The sequence below is a fragment of the Contarinia nasturtii genome, unplaced genomic scaffold, assembly GCF_009176525.2.
Source record: "Contarinia nasturtii isolate CC-2019 unplaced genomic scaffold, AAFC_CNas_1.1 Cnas_scaffold_220, whole genome shotgun sequence".
NCBI lineage: Eukaryota > Metazoa > Arthropoda > Insecta > Diptera > Cecidomyiidae > Contarinia > Contarinia nasturtii.
Window position 1 is genome coordinate 613,098 of NW_022197577.1, and position 16,084 is coordinate 629,181.

At 33.5% G+C, this 16,084-nt stretch overlaps 2 protein-coding genes across 3 annotated transcripts in view; one reads left to right on the forward strand and one right to left on the reverse strand.

Annotated features, from left to right (window-relative positions):
• The window catches only part of LOC116336887, a 177,118-nt gene that overhangs the window by 23,139 nt on the left and 137,895 nt on the right, over positions 1–16,084 (forward strand). The gene's annotated exons all lie outside the window — the stretch shown is intronic.
• Positions 10–3,335, reverse strand: LOC116336889 (serine protease persephone-like). 2 transcript variants are annotated; one of them, XM_031761083.1, is made up of 11 exons: positions 3,102–3,335; positions 2,490–2,588; positions 2,320–2,418; positions 2,147–2,245; positions 2,000–2,098; positions 1,879–1,935; positions 1,523–1,608; positions 1,318–1,452; positions 1,196–1,249; positions 945–1,128; positions 10–859 (listed from the first exon to the last, which is right to left on the reverse strand). In XM_031761083.1, exons 1-11 carry the CDS (start codon positions 3,199–3,201, stop codon positions 522–524), a joined length of 1,350 nt encoding a protein of 449 aa, XP_031616943.1. In that variant the 5' UTR covers positions 3,202–3,335; the 3' UTR covers positions 10–521. The 2 variants fall into 2 exon arrangements, with proteins under 2 accessions (XP_031616943.1, XP_031616941.1); XM_031761081.1 differs by having other exon boundaries at positions 2,000–2,245.

Consider the following 16,084-nt stretch of genomic DNA (forward strand, 5'->3'; position numbering starts at 1 on the left):
AATGAAAACTACAGTAATGCCAGCGGGATTTTTATTTGCACGAGTGGATGATATTTTGTTTGCATAGGCTCGACGCAGTTTTTAATAAAAAAAATGTTAATTCCACAACAAATTAATTTGCGTTATGAAAAAAAAAACACGAGAAAGAACAAGGGAGATAATAAAGAAATTTGCTTAACGAAGCTTTTACTGTATTATTTTAAAAGTGCTTACTTGTTCATTCAAAAACACACATATACATGTAGACCTGCGATCTAAAAAATGTGATGACGTGATTGCAAAATCAAGAGATTTTTTTGTCTTTCTTTGTTTCTTCCGTGTGCTATTTCCATTTTGTATTTAAATGATATGATTTGGGTCTTTTTATTCAAATACGTTTGTTTTATGGCGAAAACAACTTTATACACGTTTGTATATATTGTGGTAAAGATAGGAGCAAGCTTCGTCTGTCGTACAGTAAATATTTTTCAGAAAGCTATCAATGGTTTATAAAATAAGTGATAAAATTTGCAAGAAAAATGTCACGGCCAGACAACGGATTCAATCCAATTTATATAATGAGAGACGCGCGTGTAGATGCCAGGCAATTTCAAACCACAACCATTGCCAAAACTAACGATAGCAACAATTGTGGCTTCGTTTGCATCATTATTTGGGATGTGTTGAAGTGGACCTCCACTGTCTCCTTGACAACTATCCTTTATTCCAGCCGGATCGTATGCGCAATACTGGCCGATATCAAGATGAAAGACTTCTTCATTCTTCAGTACATCATGTTTCGTATAGATTGTGTTGCATTCACTTAACGGCATTGTATTAATCTTAATTTTAAGTAACTCGTTTGATTGAGAGTTCGGCTCTGAAATTGAAAAAAGAGAGCGAATATGATGGATTAGTGTACAGTAATGTGTGCGGAAATTTTATACTGAAACAGTTCAACATACTTTCGGGATCAGTGATGCCCCAGCCGGTCACAATTACTTTTGTGCTATTATCGATATCACCCATATCAGTATGCAAGCAAGCCGGTCTAATTGTATTGGTGAAATAAATCTGTACCGTGAGTCGAAGCAATGCAATATCGTTCTTTTTTGTGAAACTCGAATAATTTGGATGTCGTCTGATATTCTTTATAAGAGAAAATAAAAAACTTTAAGTAAAAAGAAAATTGTAGAATCAATTTCGAATTACTCACTGCTATATAATAATCTGTTTGATAATTTGAGCGAGATTCATCGGTTACATTTACCTATTTAAAAAAAAAAAAAAGAATATTTCGAAGCACTTCAAGTAGACTGATTAGGTGATTTCACTTACTTTTCCCAATCGAACTGCTACCGGTGGACGCCTCTTTCTCGCACAATGCGCAGCCGTCATTACATAAAACTCCGATATTATGGTACCACTGCAGCCGAAACTTAATTTGAAATTGTCCATGTAAACTAAAGCAGCCTTTCCAAAAAAAAAAGTACATTTTGAAAATACATTGGAAAATGAAGAAAAAATTCAAAATCAAACTTACCATCCAAGGGAATTCACCCTTTTCTGCCACATCGCCCCCTATAATACGTGATGTTACTGGTTCAATTCGGGGAAATTGACTACATGCTAATATCGAAGTAAAAATCAAATGAAATTACATTTTTAATCGATTATTTTCGGAGGCTTGACACCAAATATAAATATAGTGACTAGATCTTTCAAATCAATTCTATTCTTCATGAATCTGAAAGAATCTTGACACATTTTTGAAAAATTCGGAAAAATTATTTGAAATATTTTGATTTTTGGAAAGTGGATCTTAAATCTTGTCCCCTGATTCCGAACAATGATGAAAGTATGTAATGGCCAAGTTTTCTTTTTCTTAATAATAATTACCATTTTTTGTCTTTGAAGTTTTCTCTGGTTTCGTCAGAAGTTTAACTCCCTCTTGACCTAAAATGATCGTTATTTAACTCCATTACGCTGTTTACGATTTTAATGTGTGTCTCCAAATTACCAAGTTTTAACGCCACTTCTAGTGGTGTTTTATTTTGATTATTTCGAGCTGTTACATTTGCCCCATGATTGACTAGATATTTGACTGTATCTGTATGACCTAAGAAGCACGAAAAGTAAGAAGAAATTTTTAAAAGAGCACAATTACCATTCTCAGCAGCCTTATGGAGTGGTGTTGCTTTGTCTTTATCTTCAGCATTTACATTGGCGCCATGGTCGATTAGGGTTTTAACTGCTTCCTTGTGACCTGGAAGTCAAAATTGTAATGAAAATATATTTTATATAAATATTCATTCTTAGTTTTAAAAAGTAAATAATTACCATTCCAAGCAGCCCAGTGAATTGGTGTATTTTTGTCTAAATTTTCGACATTTACATTAACACCTTTTTCTATTAGATATTTAATTATTTCCGCATGACCTAGAATACACGAAAAGAAATGAGACTTATTCAAAATATTTATTATTAATTTTTGAAAAGTGTATAATTACCCTGGACAGCAGCCCAGTGAAGTGGCGTATGTTTGTATTCATCTTCGAAATTCACATTTGCTCCATCATTGATAAGAGTTTTGATTGTTTCTATATTGCCTAGAACATGTTGCGTTTGCAATTAATTAAAATGTAATCTCAGTAGAAAGGTATTATTAGCTAAACTGCTATCGCAGTGACGCAATGTATCGTGCAAAGATCGAAACCAGAGCGTAAAATAAGGATTTGCCTTAACTACCGAAGAATTTCTTTTGATTACCGATTTTTTTAAGCATACCAACCGGCCTCCGTTCGCTCGCTCCAAAATACCGACTTTTTTTCTTGAAAAATATTATTATTTTTTGTGAGATATGCATTTGTGAGATAATTTGTGAGATATTCACTGATGACGCGGTAAATATAATTTTGGTTGTTCTTTTAAATTTTATTTGAAATTCTTGACTACCGAAATCAAAAATTTTGAGTACCGAAATGAAATCTTGGCTACCGGTTTTCTGCGAAACCGGTTTTTTCTCATTTTAGGCTCTGTCAACGATTTGCTGTCACCCATAGTCCACATATCAATAGGATGTTGATACCACTGTTGTATATTCAGTATCTTTAAGTGATTACCTTCTACAGCGGCAGAAGTCAGCCGATTATCTAAATCAGAATTTGCACAGACCTCAAAACAGAAAAAAAGTAGAGCGACCAAAAAATTCAATTTTATCATGGTAAAGAATTTTTTTTAGTTAAAAACTGTCTTTGAGGAAAATAACGTAAACACTATTTCAAAATGAATTAGATTTTTTTAAATTTAAAAATGATTGCACCTTTCTTCAAGATCGAAATTGCATCCGATTGCAATGGAATATTCAAGTTTACTCTACATACAAAATATGAAACAAGCATTTGGTTAGCTGATTATAAATGAGATTATGTTATCACGATTTAACCCCAATTGACACTGGGCAATTTTGATTCACAAAACAAGAAACGAATATCACGAAAAAACAAAAATAAAACAAATCTGAAATTTCATAGCCACTCAACGTGAACAACAAAAGATAGAACATAAAAATTCTCATGCACAAAGGGTGTGTGTGGAACGGTAATATAAAAGCATCTGTATTTTCTAATTAAATTAGAGGAATCTGTCATTATATAACTTCACATCAAGCAAAAGGCAAATTCTAATATTTAAATTGTATTCGAATAAATGTGTATATTTGCATTTTGTGTGTTTGTGTATATGTATGTGTTGTTTTTTTGTTTGTCGCATAACAATCAAGTCAAAACAAGTCATTGAAATGTGTATATAAATATTTTATTTACACATTCAGATGTTTTGCTTATTTACGTCGCGCACTTAAATTCCTTTTGTCGTGCTTCCATTCATACCATCGTATATGCAGTAAATCTCAATCAGTATGTTATTTTTCTTCCCTTCCACACATGCACATGCATAAACAATTCACAAACTGTATGGACCAAACGCAAATCTACATACACAGGCATATTGTCTGTTGTGACTGAACTGGTGTGAAATCTCAATAGTAAGCAAAATGCAGATACGCTTCGTTGTACTTTGCAAGTTTAAAACAAAACTGCATATTTTATTCAAATATTCATACTGAAAAAAAAAAATCATCATCAAATTCCAATGCGCGAACCTCTTTTGTTTTGGCCTTCGATTGTTTCTTTTCATTGCAAACACATTCATGTTATTTGTTTTAGTGATAAATTCGAATGGGTTCCATCATGTATGCACATACATTGAAGCTAATCAGAGATGATGACTAAAGTCATTTCATAGCAACAGGAGCTCGCGTTTTCATCAAAATGATATTATTCTTTTCATCTTCTTAAAATATTAAAACAATTGTTATTATTCTAGATTCAAGCATCATGAGATTGTCGTTATGACAGCATTTTCTATTTGAAAACGCATCGACTCTAGCAACCACAAAGACAACGTTTATTGGGCCAGCTTTTTTGGTTAACGATAATGAGTGCAATAACAGTAAACCAACATCACACCAAATCGAAAAGCATTACCATGTTATAATACCGTGTTTGAATGTTCCGCTTTCAGTTCCTTATTTTCCTATACAAAATGCTAAAATTGCACGCTTAACAAAACATGAATAGACGTATCATGGCGAAAGTAAGAGGAAATCGCATTACATTTGTATGCATTAAGAGTTTATAAAACCGAAATATAGTGTTTGCAAACTTAAAGGAGATACAATGTAAGATTTTCTACATGAATTCACTTTGGAAGTGTGCACGCTACAAAAAAAAAACATGTTTTGCTCAATGTTTGTATGACTCGCGATTGTGAGGGAAAAAATCGTTCTTTTTTTGTGTGAGTCAGCACGAATGATGTAACGATGCTTCGTGTAGAAATTCATTTCAATGGGTTCATGAGGTGTATATTGATTGTAACACCATTGATAAGTAGCTCCATCCACTTTGTGGAATTTGATGAAATCGCGCTGCAATGAACACATCACATTACACCATCATCAACATATTTTCGATTAATATTCATAAATACTGACAAATGATATTTTCGAATGGAATGCTTTGCTGTTGTTGAACCTAATCAAATGCGATTGATAGTGATATCAATAGTATTGATAACCCGTGTGCAAAAAAAGTTCCTTATTAGTGGTATAAATAAATTTGCTAGCCAATGCTGATTGAAGTTGATTTTTTTTTTCAAAAAAAAAAAAAAAAAAATTCAAATCACCTGAAATCACCACACTCGACGCTTTTGGCACGTTAGTCGTCTAAATTCAAAGTCAAGACCATCAAAAAATAGACTGTCAAACCGTCCCAAATCAGCCAGTCACCTCACATTTTCCCACACGGGTAGTAATATTGCACAGAAGATTATATTGTTTCAAATTCCTCGTTACACCATACGAAAATATGTAATCATTTTTGCAACATCGTCACTGTTTTATTATCGCTACTTGCCGTACTACGACAGTGCTGTACGGTTGTTTGAACATAATACTCAATTTTCACATATGGCAATATCATAAATGACTAGCATAACATTCACATGGAATTTGGTGTTAGTTCGTGCGCGCAACCTGCCGAATGTAGTTTATACACTTGACAAGAATGTGTAGTTAAACCTGAATATGTCGAGCAAACACACTAACACGGAGCAACAGCAAATGAAAACCGAATTTATTACGAATTCATGATAGGGATAAAAGTTTATATGCTGAAGATTCAAATACCGCCAAAATATATTATCGAAACGAAACCTAAACATACGGAATACATTTCAATCCGCATCTGAATGTGAAATGATGTATAAATGATATTCAAATGCAGACGAGCAACAGAATCACACGTTTTTTTTTTGTTTTCAATGTTCGACTATTACAGCATATTATGCTTATGTATTAAAGTAATTCCTTAGGCGTGAGTGAATCATGTCTGCCAACAGCCTAACATACAGTGTAGCGTATAATAAAATCGGTTCGGTTTTGTCTATTGCGAAAATAACAAATTTTCCAGTTTAACAATGGAATCACGAACAAATTCACCTTAATCGCCGGGAATCATAGAGAAGAATAAGATCAGGCAGATATACAATTGGTGCAATGAACGTATTTACCATTCGAAGAAAGGAAAGCATTCAATCGAACACCTGTGTATGTACACTGTACAGTGTACAATAAATGCATATAAATACTCAGACTGATAATAAAATTTAACATCAAGGTGTGCACTCTGTCTCTATTCTGATGACAAAGAAAATTAACGTATTTATATCTCCAGCACATAACGGTATCTGCATTTAAGTCTGCAGTTCGCTTCTCGGCGTTTAACAACCTCTTTGTCATGATGCGCTAAAAATGTACATTGAATGGCAATCAAATCATAAACAGTACACCAATAAAACCGTTTTCAATGATGATGATGCCATACAACGTATGATTCGTTCAGGATATCTATTATAACGGGAATTTGGTGTGCATGATTAAGACTATCTGTGATTTAAAATATAGAGGAGGGGATGAAATAAGTACAATATTTGTCTTTTGATGCATAGGTGGGCAGACTTTTATGCAGGAGGTGCAAATGGCATGTATCACAGGGGGAGGGAGCAAAAATCGAAGGATGGAGGAAAAACTTTTGTTTTGTAGACCCGGGCAAATCACGGACACGTGTCTGAGAGTGAGGCAAACAAAGAAATCCCCTCTCTCTACCCATCTATGCTTTTGATGGAATTTTCCATATATATGTAAATATTGCGAATATTTCTTAATTTGGCATTTTTAAGTCATCGCATTCATCTGTGAATCACATCAAATATTCAGAAAATCTGATTAATTTTACATTTATAAATGACATTCCAATGAGAATCAAGGCATTTACAAATGAATTCAATTAATATGAATACACGGCATTGATTCGGTACCATGTGTAAAACGATTTTTTTTTGCAGCAATGTAACAATTACTTGATGACATTGATTTCCAAAAGAAAATGTAAGCTCTTACTCACAAAAGAATTCCATTTTTTCTGTTTGGGTATTAAATTTCTCATGAAATCCATTTCACTAACAAGTTGTTAGTAACAGCACTTAAACCATCGGGAAAAGTATGATAAGAAAAGAGCTTCTGTTATTTGGGCTAGAAAAATGTTTCGCTTCTGTTGCTACCCAGACAATAATCGCGTAAACTAAAATCCGTGTATATTTTCCAGCTGGTAAAATATTGTGTTTGCACACAAGTGATAGTGATAGAATGTATATACCGATGACTGTTGAGTGGCGTGAAAAATGTAATTAGTTTCAAATAAAATTCGGTTGAAAAGTTTTCAAAAGCAGATCTTCAGCTTAAATTAATTTGAAATAAATCTCGGATCTATTTAGCCGGGAATTTCTGGTTGAACGAACAAAGTGGATAAAATGTAAACGCGCATGTAAATCAAGCATCGAAAAATGGAAAGGTATTAATTACCGTAAACATATAAATTCCATTACTGTGGCGTAATAAAAATTCATGATTCGCATCGTTTTCAGGAACATCAAAATGTGTTGTGTGTCGCCGACGAGTGGTGGACATATTCCTTGACAAGCGAATGTTCAAAAAAATAATGAAATCGTTTAAATGTGCCTGCGAGAACTTCCGTAAAAATCAAGTTGATGAATAAAGTGTTGAAGATGAAAAAGGTTTCCGTTAATTTGCACATGAAGTGGCGCTCCACTAAAACTGTCAGCTAAATAACAACCTCACGTTCATATACGTGCGTCTGTAGTCACACAGTTAAGCTGCGTTGACTGACAACCACATAATGAAACGGGATTATGTTGTTTTGTCTGTTGAAAGCAACACAATACTATTTTACTGTAAAATATAAAATTGGACCACGTCACTGAAAATAAAATGCCACAAATGTAAAGAGAAACCGAAAAAAAGGGAAACTGAGAAAAAAAAAAACAGGGAAAAGCAATTGAACAAATGCTATTTACTGGATGGTCTCATTCGCAAGTTTCAACAAGCGTATCTCTCTTTCAAAATGTCAGAACTTCAAACTTATGAAGTATAAATGATTCTTCATCTATTGTTCGCAGCATATATATCAATGTATGCTCCGGCTTGTGTGCCATAGAATGAAAGAAATTTAACATAACTTCAATACAATTACATAAAGCATCATTATGAAGCGGTCAATTTCAACAGAATATTACTTTGTGAATGATATAATATACGAGTGCCATAATGAATGCAGAAATGAGAGTCGAGGTACTGTGAATGGGACTGGGGTGTGAGAATTTCTGCCAATTATTACATTCTTGAGCTGCTTGGCTTAAGTTTTGCTGAATGAAAATCACTGTACATTGAACGCGGTACCAATGGTAGATCGAGTAAGTGCTCGATTTAGGCCAACCATAAATTCCAAATGCACAATGTGTGTTCAATGTTTAAAAGATGGTCTTTAGCAATGGCCATGCAATGACTGGTCACTTTTGCGCATATACTGCGAACGCGATAAGATAAGCGACTTTTGTTATGTTTTTTCGTAAGTGTAACACGAAATTTCATTAAATACATAGTTCTCCACTGATGTTATGTGTAAGCATGCATGATATTACGTCATGATGAATTTTCCATCGCCAAAAATAAATTGTACACATTCTCTCAAGTGTTTGAACAGTTTTACAAAACAATGACCGCATTCATTCCGGAAAAGTGGAATGTTTTCATTGATTTTCGCACATTTGGCCCAAAACATTTTGACAACACATCTGCGATACCGCATACATTATGCTATTTTGGCATGGCAGATGCTGCATCAACTACTATTGTTTTCGTCGAAAGATGCTGACCTTTGACCCAATTTTGGTTTTTCTCTCGGTTATTTCGGAATATGTTCGATATAGTATGTGGAGTAGTTAGATTTTAAAGTTTGAAAATGCGCTGGCTGCTTTGCTAGACGAATAATCGATGACGATTCGTCCTTTTAATCTCCATTTCCAGACGATGACGATTCAACGCACTTTCTGCTTTTCACATCACGTCTGTCGACTAGAATTGTATCATTTTCACACGAAAAAAAAAACATCATTTGCTCAAACACACTGTAACAAGTGACATATGAGACATGTTGCCACTGTCTACTGGTACACTCAAACTATTTACTGTCATTTAAGCTCACACTCATCCAGGCAAAAAGGGAAGCCGTCATGTGACAGGAAAAACGTTTCAAAAGATAGAGGGACAGCGTGCATATCACTCCCATGGAATCGTTCCACTGAAATTTGAGTGCTATTCCATTTGACGTTGTCCAAGAACTAACATACATTGAAATGATTGCCGATATGTGGCCATTGAGTCGATACAATGTTTTGAAAGCATGAATAAAACCAAATGATTATATATACAATCAATATATCGCCATTCGTGTTACACTTTATTGGAATTGTTGATTTTCCTCAAACCAAAAACCATTGCCACGCATTATGTACTCACTCTTTTTTCTTCTTCGTTTTCATTTTCGTCTAGTTTTATTGCGCCATTTCGATACTCCATTTTACTAATAACGTTGCGTGCACAAAGCATATGAGTGTAGTAGATCCATTGGTTTTCATTGTGAATGCGTTTTTTATAAATCCGATATGCGATTCACTGATCCATTGCCAAAAAGCTTTGACGCGTAGTTCTCAACGACTACGATATATTGCTCTCTCTCTCTTCAAAACCGGGCGGTATGTAGGCGAATAAAGAAAATATAAAGCCAATGACTTCTTGGTAGAATTCAAGAGCAACAACAAAAAAAAATGCTGAACTATATTACGAAAAGATTTTTGGCGAAAGAAAAAAAAATGAAGAAAGAGAGAGATTTGGAAGTTATACGGAACCAATTTTAACAACGACCGAAAATCTAGAATTCAATTTATTCTCACTGAAATTACATGACAAAAGAGCCACAGCATTGAACAACAAATACTACTTTAAGTGATTACACTGACATTTAAGAGGTACAGGTTTTATTTTATTGTAAAAATAAATACAAACGTTAAAACTGCATGCGCATTATCCTCTTTGATCACTCAACCAAGCTATTGAAAAAGGTACTACTACTTCTTTAAATGCGTTTTCATAACTTGCAAACAAAAATTCGAGATGATTTTTACTTGCTGAAAAATAGCAGAAAAACCCGAATCATCAAAACTTTTCGATTCAAAAGTACATCTTTGACAAAAAGAAAACGACAAGAGATTGCATTTGAAGACAATTTATAGACAGACAAAAAATTCGCAATTTTAAAACGATTTTCAACAAAGGTAATAGATATTACCTATTTATATATATAAAAATTGGTGAAATGATAAAAATGGAAGCTGCAAAAAGGAAAAACATCCTTTTGAATCCCGAGCAATCAAATATCCATTTAAAAGAAATATTCCGTATACTTAAAATATAGTAAAAACTGCAGTTGTTCTGGTTGAAGCACAACGAACACTAATTTTGATTTATAACTTTTGTTATCGATACTTTTGTCTGTCTCACAAATGTTTGATAACAAAAAAAAAAACAATGCAGAAAAACAAAACCGACAAAAGTGAGCACTGTTCAGTGAACACATTGTAGTATGCTCCAGTGGGACGAACATCGAAATGTATTTACGCGCCAGCATTTTTGTGCTCCCGTTCGGTATTGCAAAGTGAATGGTAAAAATGGTTCAAACACTACCATTTCAGCCTCTTTTTATTCTCGGTCAATTGATTTCAGTTTCATTTACTCTTGTGAATTTTTCGTTCTTCGCCGTTGAATATATTCTCTTGGCATCGTATGTGGATCTCATATAACCAAGAGACGCATATAAGCTCACTCAACTTGAAAAGTAAAGTGAAATGTTCGGGTGCAAAAAAAGGCATTTCGGCAAATTTACTGGATCATCCAATTGACCGTTACATGTTTTACCTTCCATAAAGACGGAATCGAGGATGCCCCAATTTGTGCAAAAGAGATCCGAATTTATGCCTGGTTTTATCTTTATTTATAGAATGAGCATTTTCGTTTTGTTTCATTTTATCGATAATAATGCAATGTCCATTCCGTTCCATGCTCATTTTCACAAATTAAATATACCTGTTCGACAGTTTCCTGCCTCATGGATCACATTACATTTGGCTTAACTCCAAAATCCCATCGTGAAATCATTCCTAATGATTGTTGCCAACACATACACTTTGCCCACCATCCATCAAGACTATATCGTTGTAGTTTTGGGAGTTGAAGGGAATTACCTGCTGTTGAGCACGAGAAAATATGTTCGAATGCAAGTGAATGGCTGAGAAATGGAGCAGTATGAAAGAGATAAAATGATGATGAATACTATACGTGGTTTCCTGCTGTGGTTCTGAGAGAGAGAGAGAAAGATGGAATATTTAAGTCAGAAATAAATCAAAAATTTCTGAAATTTCAAGTGCTTCATTTGTAATTCATCATTCAGTATACATTTGTACAGCACTATTGCGCTATTTCCTGTTGTCAAGCCAAAACGGATATTTGGTTTTTTTTCTCATCAAAATTGTCATATATCTTTGTATACATTTACTTACACAAGGACTTTTTAATAGCAAACATTCATTCGTATGTTACAAAGATGACTTTTCGTTCAATGTGTGATAAACGAGTTTGTATTGAGATATATATTCCAAGCATTTCATGTATATTTGATTGTAGCATCATTTCCAAAGAAACGACTTCGTGTTTATTTGACGAATCAATCAGCTCGTATACTCTCCACATACCATGTGAAAGCAATATCTGTGATTTGTAGGAGTCATTCAACGTTTTATTTTGTTTAAAAAAAAACATCGCCTTTGGAAACGTTCAAAGTTAAAGAGAAAACAACAGTGAAGGAGTTAACGATAGATAAATAGTCATCTTTCAAAACAACACTGGCATCGTTTCATGGAAAATTATCTGGTTACCAACGATGCATCGATCTCTGTAGTGTAAATGAATGATTGCTTTTCCTATTTGCTCATGACTACTTGCTCAAGAAACGAAGCAGAGACGAAGACACGGAGAAAGAATCAATATACGATAAAAAGTATCAAGTGTGCCAAAAATAAAAATACATCAACCAACACAAACTGACACTGGCGTAATAGAATATGATTTTCAACAGAGCAAAGAAAGAAAGGAATTTTTTGAGGGTCCTTTTTTAAATCGGTCAGCGTGAAAAGTATGACACAAATTAAGTGCAAATATGAAAACATCTTAACTTAAATATTTCACAATCGCAGGCATTTACAGCATTCATATCGTTTTCTTTTCTTTTTCTCTCCGAAAATGTTGAACGTTTTTTTTATTGCTCGTTCCGTTTCGAACATAATGCCAAGTGTATTTTAATGTTACATCAAACATTTTGTTCCATAAATCATAATTTGTTATCTACTTTTGAACATTTCAATTTCATGCCCATCAAGATGTGTTCATTTCATTCGTTTCTTCATCTACTAAAAGCTCGTTTCATTTTCAATCTGATACAATTCACTTGAAGTTTGGAGCACTTTTCTGTTCTTTCCCGGTTCTGTCTATCTCGCTTGCTCTAAATCTATGTCCTCTTCTCTTCATTCGCTCAAAGAATGATGATGTAGATATGGCGAATTTTTTGCTAAATGATTCAAATAAAATGAGATTTTTGACAGTAAATCGCCATTGTTTTTATATACGAATTGACAAAAAAGTAAGCTGATTTGGTTCCAATTCTTTACTCATTTTTTTTTCATCTTTTTGTCTGGGAATTTCCTTTTCCGTGTCTCGAAAGTAGGAAAAACAAAAAGATTTGGCAAACCATTTCCTCGAAAAATTAAAGAAATAAAAGTTTCAATAAAGGGACCAATTAATGAAAAGCAAAAAAATGCATTTCAATTTGAAATAATCATTGAAATAGAATGATCGTTTTTCTTCTTGGAAAAAGAAATGTCGTCAAATTCTATATCGTTCTTTCTTACTGGCTGTTTTTTTTTTAACTTGAAAAAAAGTTGAATAAATTCTCGCTACGTTTCATCGGAAGATGGATGCGTTTGATCGTAACTTCAAACATTTTGTGATAAATGAGACATTGGATTTACCGGTCGACCTTTTTCTTCTTCCTTCCATTGACGCAATAAAACTTCGGAAATGAATATATTGTGTCAAACTGAGTTGAAGTTTTTATGGGTTTTCTTCGTTTCTTTTGTTTTTGAATTGAAAAGATAAAAGTCAACATTAAGTAACTTATGGTGTATGCAACCAAACAATAGACCTGAAATCGCCTGAAATGACAATAAAAATAAATAGTGTGTCAAGTTTATAAAATGCACAGGATTTATGGGCGAACAATGAAGATAAAAATGCTTGGCTACCGAATCGATCAGAAACCAGAAAAACCACAACACCAAGCGAACACAAACAAACGAAAGGAAGAAACGAGCGGAAAAATTGGTAGATTTTTTATGTTTCTATTTAGTTTGAGAGTTAAAATTATGGCATACTATTGACAACGGTCAGATTCGCATTTATCTGGTTTCCGGTTTCACAAAATTGAAAACAATTGTTCACGAAAATCCATTTATAAAGAGAAAAAAAACAAGATATGTAAGAATCTTCGGGCGAACAATAAATGTATAAAAAACAAAATGTCTTACATTCGTAAGATACACTTTTCCGCGCTGTGACTGTAATTTGAATTCAAGAGAAAACTGAATCTGACATCTAACCTCGGCACCAATCCTGCGAAGTGAGATTTTAAATTACTTTTCTTGGTTGAAAGTTATCGTTTTAATACATTTTTGTGTACAGCATACAGGGTACGCACATACGTTCGGACATCGAAAAAACGGTAGATTCTTGTTCCCTAGCCCCGAAAACATCTAGAAAACAGGTTTTAGACGGGTGTTAATTTTTCGACCGATTCCAATACTTTACCTTACACACTAGGTGTGTGCAGAAAAGTAAAATAAATTGCGAGCGCTTCTCTTTTACGGACTTGAAATTGAATCGAATTTAACAAGTTGCGAATAAACTAAATTAACTTTTGGGTTATTTAGATTTTAATCGAAATGAATTGCAGCTATTCAAAATGCAACCATATTTCAAAGCAGCTGGTGAGGGTCACATCATCTTCAATCTATGTGACAAACGATGCTTAGGAAATTATTTAAACGATAACAGTAAATGAGAAATTCAAGTATTTCCGAATTCTATTTGATTGCCAACGAACAGGAGATTGTGCTTTTCACGACAAACATTATTTGTAGAACGAATATTCCCATTGAAATGGAAGCGATATGAATGACCTTCAGCCAAATTACGCCTCGGCTAAAATAAGCGAAGACAAAATCTGTTGTGAAAATTGCCTGTGTTCACATATCGTGGTATTTTGGGTATTGTTCGATCCTAAGGTCGACCGGTTTTATTATTCCGTCTATCATGAGTGGATGGTCCTCGAAAAAATAAATGCGTTCCCATCATTTCAATCTACTCTCATTTTTCACCGATATGTGTTCGGGGCGGCACTTTTTTTCATGTTGACAATAAACTTCAATAAGCATTTTTTTGGAATTCACATCTGACCATATAGAAAAATTATTAAGATACACACAACCATAATTGAGATCAAATGCATATACACGATAGCATGGCATACCATAAAAGTAAATGATGTGGGTGTAATGTGCTTCTACAATTTTGATAATGTATATGATTTTCGTTGAAATTGTTTTGTTGCTCTTCGTTTCCCATGTAATCGTTTAGTGATGAACAAAAAATTTGTTACTATCTTCGGAAAACTCCCAAAGTATCCATGCAATTTCTTTTTTTTTTTTTGCTATTAAAAGAATTTGCTTTGAACATTTTTTTTTGTTCGGGATTAGTTCGTACATACTTTGAAATTTTGTCTGTGTCGCTGTAACATGCAGATATTTTCAAACAGAATAGAACTTTTAGTGAATTGAACATGATTCTGCCTACATATGAAAGACCATCAAACATTTCAGTGAATACGGTTTGTATTTACCTCTGCATTTCATTTGATTGAACACACAGAGAGAGGAAATGCATTTGAAAATAAAGCGGTACAGCTACGGAGGGATTTTGGGGATAACTACCTCCCTCTAGTTGCGCCGCTGAAACATTACATCTTTTTTTGTACATGTTTCGATTGATTTTTTATTCTAATTTCATATACATATTTTCGACATAAAAGAATTTAAAAAGCTTTGATTTTAAATTATTCCTCTGTTTTGAACACGATACGTCCAATTACACCATGGAACAAAAAAATTGCTTCCTAAATATTCTTATCTCTGGATTTGCAAATATCCAATGCGTTTGGAAATGCGTATGCGTATGAAGCATATAAATAAAAACAAAGCATTTGAAACGAATGAGTGACTGATAATATTCATTTACATATGTAAATATCGCAAACATCATGAGCATTTCGAATCAAAAGCGATATAAAAAAGCCGCACTCTGCTTATATTTTTGTCATCGCTATTTTTGTTGACTCTTATGAAATTTTCCTTATAGCTATGAGCACTTTTTATGAAAATTACTTCCGTTCGATTTCCTATTCTATTTCCCACAGCCGAATATTGGATTCATTTTTTGGCAATATGGTAAATTATATTCAAATTTTTTCTGCCATTTTTCCGCATGACATCGAATTTTGGAACAAAACCTAATTTCCCTAAGAAACGCAAATCCCATTTGTGGATTTAAAAAAAACCAGAGAGCTTGACTCTTGTCATGATTGTTTTCATCAACGGGGATCGGCGGTAGTTCGATTTCATGTTAACACAAAAAAAAAATGTGAAAAAAAAGTTATTGAAAGTTTTCCAGTATTTTTTGCATCGCACGCAATTACTAATTTTCGCTTTAAAAATAGAGGAATAAGAAAATTCTTGCGCGAATTCGCCAAGAATTGAGAGGTAAAAAAATGGTTAATTTAAAATACGAACCAAAAGAACATCATTTGAGATAATGAGAATTGACTTGCAAACTTTTTTCATCGATTTTTCCCCTTTACTTTATTTTTCTTCGAATTAATTTTTTTTGTTGCTACTTATTTTTATTATTATG